Source organism: Phaethon lepturus, unplaced genomic scaffold (assembly GCF_000687285.1).
Source record: "Phaethon lepturus isolate BGI_N335 unplaced genomic scaffold, ASM68728v1 scaffold45365, whole genome shotgun sequence".
In the NCBI taxonomy this organism is placed as follows: Eukaryota; Metazoa; Chordata; class Aves; order Phaethontiformes; family Phaethontidae; genus Phaethon; species Phaethon lepturus.
The window spans coordinates 19,513-30,339 of NW_010539308.1; the positions used below are offsets into that span (position 1 = coordinate 19,513).

General features: G+C 42.7%; 1 protein-coding gene across 1 annotated transcript; it reads left to right on the forward strand.

Moving 5' to 3' along the window:
• Positions 1-810: 810 nt before the first annotated feature.
• On the forward strand, positions 811-10,602 carry HSD17B2 (hydroxysteroid (17-beta) dehydrogenase 2). The gene is made up of 5 exons (XM_010287087.1): positions 811-1,087; positions 4,930-5,142; positions 5,449-5,634; positions 8,523-8,660; positions 10,244-10,602. The coding sequence occupies exons 1-5, from the start codon at positions 811-813 to the stop codon at positions 10,600-10,602; spliced, it is 1,173 nt and encodes a 390-aa protein (XP_010285389.1).
• Positions 10,603-10,827: the final 225 nt, after the last annotated feature.

A 10,827-nucleotide genomic window follows, 5' to 3' on the forward strand; every position in this document is an offset into this window, starting at 1 on the left:
TTTAATTGATTACATATTTTTCCCCAACTTGCTGTGGGTATTGCACCAGTGATTCCTGTCAAAACTAAGGTGAATGTCATCACTGGAGGTCAACTGAAGACTCAGTCTCAGGTGTGTTACATGTGTCCACTTAACGAAGTGCCCTTAATGGCAAACCAGCAATCACCCTGTCCCAGCCCCCCTCGAATGTCAATTAACCATAGGTATTCGCTGAATGTGGAGTAGGGAAATAGCCAAAAGTGTGCACTAAAGCAGGGAAGGTCATTTTTGGCTTTTTGTTGAAAGGAGAGGGTGGCCCATGTGTGATAAAGCCCAATGCTAACCACACAGTTTGCACTACAGAGAGTAAATAACCCTCTCTTGACTCATTTTGTCACTGCCCATCAAAAGTCAGTTCCACTGAAACTAAAAGTTTTTAGGGAGGAAATTCCAACTATTTCCCATAAAGGAAACTGTTCTTTTTTCACCGTCTAGGCAATCGTACTTCAAACATGCAAAACATATAGCAGTTAATTTTTTCCTGAAACCAGCGCTTGCTACATCATGTCTATTCCCAGTGCTGTCAATCATTATCCAGCCAGCATATTGTTCAGAAGGTGGAGCTGTCAGGCAGAAGGAATGATAGGTAAGAAAAGGAAGGCTTCTACTTCTTGCTGATGCCAAGGGTAAGTGAGATTATGTCAAACCTTTAAACGGAGTCCCCTTTCTCTGCCCCACCCCCTGCTCCTATATAACAGACGCTGCATTTAGCAACACCTGCTTTTCCCCAGCCGGTGGTGGGGTGTGCGTGCCTGCCTCTCGCCCCTGCCGATGGATGCTCTTGCCAGCAGCCCCGTTGGGTGGCTCTGTGTGGGTGTCACCGTGCTTTTTGGGGTGACCGTGCTCTGCGTGGCCAAGAGGAGCCTGGCGGAGAAAGCAAACGTGCTGGTCTGGAGCCTCTTGGCTGCCTTGCTGGGGCTGCTGTGCCTGGCCGCGCTGGGTGCCGGCGGGGGGCTGGCGGTGTTCTGCACCGTGAGCCTCGTCTCCTCCGCGTGCCTGGGCGGCAGGGCGCTGCTGCCCGTCGGTGACAGAGCCGTGCTCATCACAGGTAAGGTGCTGTGGACGTGCTCCGGGAAGCAAAAACTGGCTTTTCTCACAAGTAGACTGGAAAACTTTGTGTCCTCGGGTTAGGTATCTATGAAATGCATGCGTGTAAGATTTCCTTTTATTTTTTTTTCCTTGTTTTATTTGCTTTGCTGGAGATGTTTTTTCCAAGTAAATAAGTGTTCTGAAATCAAGTAGAAAAGCATCTTAATAGATGCTAATTTTTTTTAGTGTCTCATTCAATCTTTACAAGTAGCTTTTTAGACATACTTGTGAATTTAACTGGTGCAAAAAGCATAAGAATACTTACGATGGTCTAATTTTTTAGGAGAGACAATTTCTGGAAGCCCTCAGAACACTACGTTCATACATTACTTTTGTTTACTTGAATTTATGGCACTGGTTACGGGTGTACAGTTATCTTTTGGTGTGCGCATTTACACAGTGCACACCGTGGATATCATGCATATATTTCAAGACACCAGTTTGATGTCATCTCTTTGAAACGATGTATGAAATCATTCAGGGGTAATTTTCTTCACTAGCAGTGAAAGTTCAGAGCTAATGAGTTCAGTCTCTAATAACACTCCGATCTACTCAAAACCCTCTTTTAGTTTGCAGGGATGGCATTTTGGTAGTTTTATGACTTTTTCTCCTGTTTCTTCCAAAGCTTTAAATGTTGTTTATTTGTGTTAATCGAACCTTTAAATCGGAGTGCTTGCCAACTGCTTCTTGCACTGTTAACTTGCTATTTTTTTTGTTTTATTTTCTACTTTTCCCTTCTGGAAAGCTGAATTAAGTTGCTTTGGTTTATATAGCTATTTCTTGCAGAATTTAATTTCATTTTATAGGGACACCTGGAAATAATTTAGATTTGCCTGGTAACATTAATATGGGGATTAAATACAAAAGTTAAGAGAGGACAAGATGAGCAGCACGTTCTCCCCTCGCTGTTTATCTGCCAGCTGGGTTTCTCCCTGCAGGTGTATCAAAGGTGGGCAAAGGGGAATAGAGAACTCCTTTCCCACACCTGTGGACACAGGGAATGTGCTTGTGCTTGGGTATCTCCTTTCTTTTTGTGAGACTGCAGTTTTTCAGGAAAGAGCACTCTCTCAGAGCTTACCTGCTGTAGAGAATGTGAATTGAAGCAGTACAGGCGAGTGAAGAACATTTGGGTATATTCCAGCAAGTGAATGTGCCGGAATACCACAAAGTCACACTTCGTACCTGTGCTGCAGCTGTCCTGAAGAAATGCAAGTTTGGACACCTTTCACAGCTGACGTGTCTGAGGAGGCTCTGCTCAGTCTTTAATTTGAATCCACGCTGGTATGCAATCAATTAATCAAACCTTCCATCAACTAAACGAAAGTTTTTCTTGGCACATTTATTGGTTAAATTGCTTTGATTGTAGTACTCTTCCCCATACCAACTGTAGGATGTGTGTTTGCGTGCAGGTGCAAGGTGCCTTTAATCAATTTTGGTGTTATTTGCTCCGATTTAGACAAGATGCAATTCAGTTATAGTCAGTACTGACTGCCTTTCTTATAATAAATCTTCTAATCATTCCCAAATTGATATTTTTGACACAGAAGCAAGGGAGGGGCGAATTTTCTAGTTCATCCCTATAGAGCCCTAACTAAGACTTAAAGAAACTTGTACTAAAGAAGCTTTCTCTGGACTTCAGTAACAGTTCTGAAACTCAAATCAGAGTTGTTTTGGTAAAAGCTGGGGACAAAACCAGCAGCAGGCTCAGATAAACACTGCTTTTATTTCCTTCTTGGGGTTGCTACACCCATCCCTAGGTCTTGAGCACTTTGCCCTTTCCCAAGTTAAAGCTGCGTTGTAAAACTCGAGTAATATGGAGCTCTTCGTCTGTGTACTTGCTGGGAAGGATGAAAGGGGAAGGATTTGATCCAGAAATAGGGTTTTTCAGCAAAAAAAAAAGGAGGAAAGACACCCCGCCCCCAAACCCAGAAATCTGTTGTGTCTTGGGGATATTTGCAGGCCTCTTCAAGTCTCTTTAGGGAATTCCAAGAATGCAGGTTTGTTCTTCTCTTTCAGGTCAGGACTGTTAGAAGCTAAGTGTGATATATGGGGTGCTCTGGTGCATCTTCAACAAACCGCAGACTTAAAAAATGCCAGAAACCATTTTTTTTAAAAAGGATTAAGTAAAGCATGAGTAGGTTTGTTTGGTTTTTTTTTTTCCCACCATCTTGCACTGATTGATCCAGGCATTTTAGTTCACTTTCAAGTCACCTGGAATTAGTCTTTTTCGTCTTTCAGGACTAAATCCGCAGGTAAAAGACAGAACCCAGAAATGAAGGTCTAGCATGATTAAGATGAGTCTCTTTGGCAGTCACGTTCTATTGACTATGGATTTTGGGTGCAGGAGCAGGCCTGTGAATATGATAATATCTGCCTCGGTGTGCTGAAATCACAGCTTAATCCCTCTAAGTTTCTGGTCGGGTTAAGAAGGGAGTATTGCAGCCCTTTCACAAACAAGGAAATAGTAAAAAAACTGGCAGGAGTCCCAGCCCTTTGTCCCGCATTCAGGTTTCCAGCCATGCAAGAGGGTTTTGAAGCTGAGCATTTACATAATAGATTGCTATTGCAGGAGAGGGGATAGCTCCACGCTTCTCGGTGTACGTCAGCATCCAGGAGCTTTCTTTGCCGCAGTTACAGTGGAGGGTCCAGTGCCGTATTGTGGGACATACTGATGTATCTCTGCTTCACAGTGTAAAAACTGCATTGATTTCTTAAACTCCTCATTTTCCTCCTGATACTGTCCTTTCCAAAACTCCTGCAGCACAGACCCTATAAACTCCTTTCCTGTCTCTAGCAGAGCCCTGTGTTTCTTCCTTGGGAGTCTTGGTGGGCAGATGGATGAGACGTTTCCTCCCTCACTAAGATGTTTCTATGTAGATGGGAAGAATGGAAATTGGAATTAAAAAAGACACTGAGAGAAAACACTTAAAACTATCTTAAGGTAGTGGTGGCAAAATACTGTGTCAAAATTATTTGTGATAGCCTTCATTCTTACCTGGTGGGAGGAATTGCGCAATCGTGATTGCAGAGATCATTGTTGTGTGTTTGCTTTAATGGTGCTTCCTGCATTTGATAGTTCATTGCTTTAGATATACAAAGTTTGGGAATAAGTTTAGAGAAGGATAGAGAGAATAAGAGAAGTTGTGGTGCAAGTTTGCATGAATTAAATAGCTGGTGTTATTTGGCTTAGCCTAAAAATGCCATTCTGAAGCTTTCTTAGGGTTTGAAACCTGTGAACTCCTTTGCAGGTAAAGAAGCAGTTGCTTAGCTTTGGCTTCATGGCAGCCTGTGACAAAAAAGTATTTTTCATATGGATCCAGATGGTAGAGGTTTGAATAAAGTAACACAACTCCTTTGAATTAGGAAATAGAACCCAACAATTTATTTGAATTCCAGTGCCCTGCCATTGCTTTGTTCATCTGAGATTTCAAATTAAAGTACTTGTGTGGTTCCCCTCTGCTTTTTTTTTCCCCTCAGATACTTTTGTTATGAGGTTTCAGTCTGAGTAGTTGTATAAAACCAATATGGGGTTTTATTTCTGTAAATCTTCAAGTCTTTAAGTGGGAGAACATTAGCTGCTGCCATCAGCTCTGAGCCAAGAGGACATGGTCTATCAGTCTTTGTGGAACGTGCGGAGGTCCAGCTTCTCAAACCTTCAGATCTGAACCTGTCTTCCTACTGTCATATGTATTTCAGTGGCTTTATTTCATCATCCTTTTGGTTACAGTTGCATGGATTTCCTTTTTTTTGATGATGGTTTAGGGCAGATCTAGTTTTCAAGTGTCTTTTTGATGCTTTCAGGAAGCGACACTGGGATTGGACATGCACTGGCTAAATACCTGGATAACATGGGTTTTGTTGTGTTTGCTGGGGTTTTGAATAAGGATGGGCCTGGAGCTGAGGAACTGAGACGGACCTGTTCTCGGAGACTCTCTCTCCTCCAGCTGGATATAACCAATGCCACCCAAGTCAAGGAAGCCTATCTGAAAGTCTCAGAGAAGGTGCAAAATACAGGTATGGCTTTTTGACTTTCTAATGGGGGTACTAATGTACCTGCGTACAAGGTGCCTCTCTTACCTGTTGGCTGCATCATGGCTTATGTGTGTATGTCACTTCCACCCCTCAGTCTGTGGGCAGATGAACTCCTGATTTCTGGGACGTATGAAAAGTGGTGATGAGTGTTCATGGAGTGGATACTGTGTGTCTGTAGCTGCCGATCATCCCTCCCTTGATCTGGAGGCACCACCCGGCTCATCGGTTTAATCTTTATGGAGTTGATTTCCTGCTGTATAGCAGCCCTGTGCTTTCTTCTCTTCCCAGGGCTCTGGGGAGTCGTGAACAATGCGGGCATCCTGGGCTTCCCTGCTGATGGTGAGCTGCTCCCCATGAGCACGTACAGGCGGTGCATGGAGGTGAATTTCTTTGGGGCTGTAGAGGTGTCCAAGATCTTCTTACCGTTACTTCGGAAATCCCAGGGGAGGCTGGTTAACGTGTCCAGCATGGCAGGTGAGCTGAAGTAAAACACCAAATAAACTTCTGGTGCAACAGGGAAAACAACTAACTTGGTAAAAATGCTGAGGAAGGTGTCTGTGAGTCTTGCTTGTCGTTACACGTAGGGAATTGGTATCTCTGTATTAAGTGCAGGTTTTTCTTTTGTTTGGGACACTATTCCCAGAAACCAGCCCTTTAAAGCAGAAGAGCTTAATATGGCTAAAAATACTGTTATATAAAAGACAGTAAAATTCAGATCTTGTGTTTAGATGCTATAAATGACAGCTTTGTGAGCTTCCACAAAGACGGGTGGTAAATCACAAACATTTCTGTAACACGCTCCAGCAGAAGTTTGTGACCACCACAGTTTGTGTGTCATTGAACCACACCGTGGAGGTGCTCCAAAGCTGTCTTAGGCAGAGACAGGCTTTCTTCTATTTGGGCTGGTTAGAGCTAAAGTTTTAGCATTTTTTTAATCTTTGGGTTAAAATTGAAGCATAAATGTATTTTTGGTATGTTCATGATATTTGCCATTTGTAACAGTCTGTAATAAGTATTAGATATTTCAGTTGGGCAGCTCCACCTCTGCACCCTTAACTTGTAAGTCTTAAGTACTATAATTCGAGTGAGAAAGCATAATAATAAAACACCTGCTGAAGAGAAACATTTATTTTTTCAAGAGCAGAAGGCAGTTTTATTTCTTGCTGCATCTTATGGCTCTTTCCAGAGTGCACAGTCCTAGAGCATGGTCTGCTAATAACCTGGGACCTGAAGGGAATGTGTGTTTATGTTTCTTTAAAAATATTTTGTTTATCTTTTTAAAAATACTTTAGTCTAACATACTAGCAAAAAGGTATTTTTTTACTAATAAAATAACTTTTAAAAAATTATTAACAGCATATAATATGCTCTCCAGTTTTCTCCCATAAATTGGATCCCATGCTTACTCTATATATGCCTTTATAACATGATCTTCTATTCTAGGAGGACAGCCGAGATGGTAAGACGTAGGAACAGAAGTAATACAGTATCTGGTAGACAACAGCTGAGGAGCAAGAATGCTCCTATGAAAATGATACCTGCTAGAAGCAGGATGTCATGATGCTGGAAAGTATTTTGTTTAAGACTTCTTAAGGATTTACCCATGTCATCTGCTTCCTAAATTTTCCTTTGCCTTGTCTTCTTTGACCCTTATTTCTGTGCAGTTTGTGTCAACTTGAACCCTGCTGTGTTGCCGAGCTAGCTTGTGTTCATGGCTTATGCTGAGGATGTGGCCTCAGCCTAGCTTTGACACTGCTGTCTTCTGTTTTCTTTTTTTAATCCCAAGTATGTTTTGTATCTATATGCCTGTGTTTATGGTTTGTTGCTGGCACTTAAAGAAATCGCAATTGAATTATCAGAAGGACCTTTCTGATGCTGCCTCTGCCCACCAGCCCTTGCAAGCACAGAGACAGAGGACAGACCTGGGTTTTCTCTGAGAATCCAAGTGAAGCTTGCACTTTCAGTGTTTTGGGGCAGATGTCCTAATTCTTGGCATGAATCTCCAAGCTGCCTTGCAGGGATAAATGGAAAGCTTCCCTGTGCTGCATAATTTGCCCTTACAGGAATTGATAATGACCCTGCTTAAACTATAGCTGTTCACACAGATGTTCTTGCATGTGGACTGGTTTGGGTAAATAGCTTCCTCTTAACGCAGGGTCTGAGGGTCCTCTGGTAAAACATTAGCAGAGAAGTTCGTGAGGTCTCATTGTGCCCTGTCTGTGTAGAGCTAATTTAACTGGCCTCGAGGTTAGCCTGACCTCAGAGGGAAAAAGTATGTGATTCAATTGGCTCAAACCAATTGAAACTCAAACTTATTCAGATGCATACAGAAGAATAATTAACATATAATTGGCCTGACTTCTTCAAAGGAATGAGTCTGTGTAAGAAGCTCCTGTGATACCTTGGTTGTTGCAGTACAAAACCCAATAAATGGCACCAGTGGCTTACCTGAAAATTCCTCTGTATCCAAGTTTTTTCTTTTAAAAGATTCAAATACTTTGAGATGAATGTGTAATGCTTGAAGCGGAGGCTGTACCGGAGGACATGTCCTACTGCCCATGCAGGCAAGACAAGGAGTGATGTGCCTCAAGGAGAAGTTTGGAACAGAGGAAATCTCAGTATTTTGAATATATTGTCTTCCGAAAGCTTTTGTTTTGTAAACATATAGGTTTATTTTAAATTCACCTAAAATACTGGCTGCTTTCTGTCTTTTCCACCTGAACAAATGCAGCTGGGTTTGGAGAAGATGAGGTGTAACTATAGGCAGGGAATCTGCTTCTACGGTGGGTCTCAGAGACTCCTGTCACTCAGGGGACGTGATTCCAGCTTTGGTTTGTCCACAGAGGTTTTCCCCACTCTTGCACTGTCTCTGGTCTTTCTGAAATTATCTTTCTGAAATTAGGAAGATAAGTTGGCTTTATAAAGCTAGAATTGAGTTTACTTACCCTGTTGTAACTGTGGTTTATAGTAGGAGCTTGGAATTCATGTTACAGTGACAAGAACAACAGTGGCATTAAACTATTGCTTCACTACTTACATGAACTAAAACATTATCTGTGTTTCTGAAACCAACAGTCATAATTTTCAACAGTTTTTACCTTTAAATGCAATACAATTTATTTTTTCTGCCATACAAGGTGTCTTATCAGGTGTTACTGAGCATAACTGCTATAAGCAATTGCGAATGTACAACTTTCACTTTTTTTAACCTCCAGAAAAAAATTATTCCCTCACTGACTTGTATTTAACCTCAGTGAAAGCCGCATAATTTTGGTTGCGCTATAATCTTCCTTCTAAATCACAAAAGTAAAGGCTGGAAAGAGCCGCCGTCGAGCTTTATCATGTTTATATTGCTCCTGCAGGAGGCATTCCGCTACCGAGGTATGCTGCATACGGTGCATCAAAAGCAGCTCTGTCCATGTTTTCTGGAGTAATGAGGCAAGAGCTTTCCAAATGGGGAATTAAAGTTGCTGCAATTCATCCGTCAGGCTTCCGAACAGGTTGGTAGTTGACATTTTGGGTAGTTTTTTCTGCCTCGCCTCTTTCCCCGTAGTCCAGCATACTCAGAGCCCTGAATGATTCTCAGCAGTCAGACTTCTCTCCCCATTCTTCATGTTGGTTATGGAAATTAAGATCTGCATTTTTTGTGAGAGCTGCTCCCTCCAGTTCTGCACACTGCCAGCCTCTGCCTTTCTCCTGGGCACAGAGGAGAGCACTCTGCCTGGAGTCAGGGCAGTGTTCAGGCAATTGGTGCTTTCCCTCTGCTCTAGCTTTGTTACAGTTAAAAAAACCAGCATCACTGTGTGTTTGACCTGAGTGTTATGGCTTGCTTCTCCTTCATGAGAGCTTCAGGACTCACTGCCAGTCCTACCTTTCTCCATATCAGAGCTCTCTTCATTGAGCTGCTTTGTCATGCATTGAAGTATCTGCAGTGATACTGTCATCCTGCTTACTTGGTGTCAATATGACTCTATATAGTCCTGAGCTTTCATCTCCACTCCTTCCCTCTGCTGTGCTCCTGCTGCTTTCTGTTCCAAATACTCCCTTCACTGCTTTGAGCACTTTCTGCAGAGCTTGTCTGAGTTACAGACTCCTCTCCTGCTGCACCCCGTGCCCACCCAGGAGCAGGGTGGGTGTCATGCAGGTCCCCACTCGGTGGAGGACAACGTCAAGTCCTACTGCTGCCTGCATAGAAAATCCCGATGACTTCATGGAGTTAATTTTTATGTTGATGAAAAACAAAATGGTCTTTTTCATAAAACCCTGTGCCCTTGAATGCCTCCCCTTCTGGGGAGGGGCCCTGCGGGGCATTGGGCTCTGACACAGTGCCTGTGTGGTCAGTAGTACCTGCCCAAGGTTTTACCGTCAGAACCCCACATAGCTGTTGTCAGACTTCTGGATGAAAACTTCATGCATCAAAACAAGTCCCAGTATTCGAGATTTAAAAATTTATTTAAAGATTTTTCTTTATTTGCAATGCTTAATTCATGATAGTTTGTCAATAAATGCATTGGAAAAGCAACTGCTTTCATTCTTACGTGATGCAGATGATGGAAAATAGATATTTTTTAAAAGTAATAAAATCTGGCCAATACAAGCCTTATCCTTCACGAAACTAGTTACTGAAATACTAATGTCAGTCGTGAAAGAGTTGCTTAGCACTTGGCCAACCCAGTGAATCCTGTCTGTCTTATTTGCTTGTCTTTCCCCAGTCACTCATGTACGTTAATAAATACGAATTAGAAACACCCACAAACTGAATAAGGATAGAATGGCAAGCAGTGGGGCAAGGGAAAAATGCTGACTCGGCTGTGAGAGCACCTTTTTAGGTAGAGCTGGTAACCAAATGGTGCATGAACTCCATGATTTTTGTGGAGTCTGTGCTTCGTACTTTCCCTTCTCTTCCAGGTGAAAGCACTCACAGCTAACCAGTTGTTTTGTCTGTTCTTCACTGGCCTAGTTTAGAACAACTGTGAGTCAGGGTGGTGGTGGAGAACAACTTATTGGCTATTAATTACAGATGAATATTTTTTTTAAATTCAGCCCCAAACCCACTTGCTCTCCTGTGATGTTGCTACTGCAGGTATACAAGGCACATCTGACCTGTGGGATAAGCAAGAAAAAGAGCTGATGGAGAACCTCCCAACAGACACAAGGCAGGACTATGGTGAGGACTACCTCCTGGGGCTGAAGAGCTACCTCCTGCACATGCCCGCGTACTGCAGCGCCAACCTCTCCCCGGTGCTGAGTGCCATCCTGCACGCTTTGCTGGCCAAGAGACCACATGGCTTGTACACCCCCGGCAAAGGGGCTTATGTGCCCCTCTGCATCTTCTGCTACTTTCCTCTCTGGTTCTATGACTTTTTCATTGGTAAGATGCTGGGTACTGAGTCTGTCCCAAGGGCGCTGAGAACGTCAGAAGCTGAAAGCAAGAATCTCTAAGTTATCCATCAGTGTCTGTCTTGCTTTATAACTGGGAAAAACTCTATTTTAAGATACTGATATTTATTGTATTGTCTTTGTTAAATTGCGTTTACACTGCCTTGCGAACAGAGGTAAATCTTTGTATTAAGAGTAACGTTCAGGAAAAGTGGTGGATAAACAGAAATAGAAAGCTAGCCCCAGATGGGGCCTTTTTGGAGGAATTTCAATGTTTTCCTGATGTCT

Coding starts and splice junctions, on each gene's coding strand:
- HSD17B2 (XM_010287087.1), top strand. CDS start 811: ATGGATGCTCTTGCCAGCAGCCCCGTTGGGTGGCTCTGTGTGGGTGTC. Junction 1,088..4,929: donor CAGAGCCGTGCTCATCACAG/GTAAGGTGCTGT, acceptor TGATGCTTTCAG/GAAGCGACACTGGGATTGGA. Junction 5,143..5,448: donor AGAGAAGGTGCAAAATACAG/GTATGGCTTTTT, acceptor TTCTCTTCCCAG/GGCTCTGGGGAGTCGTGAAC.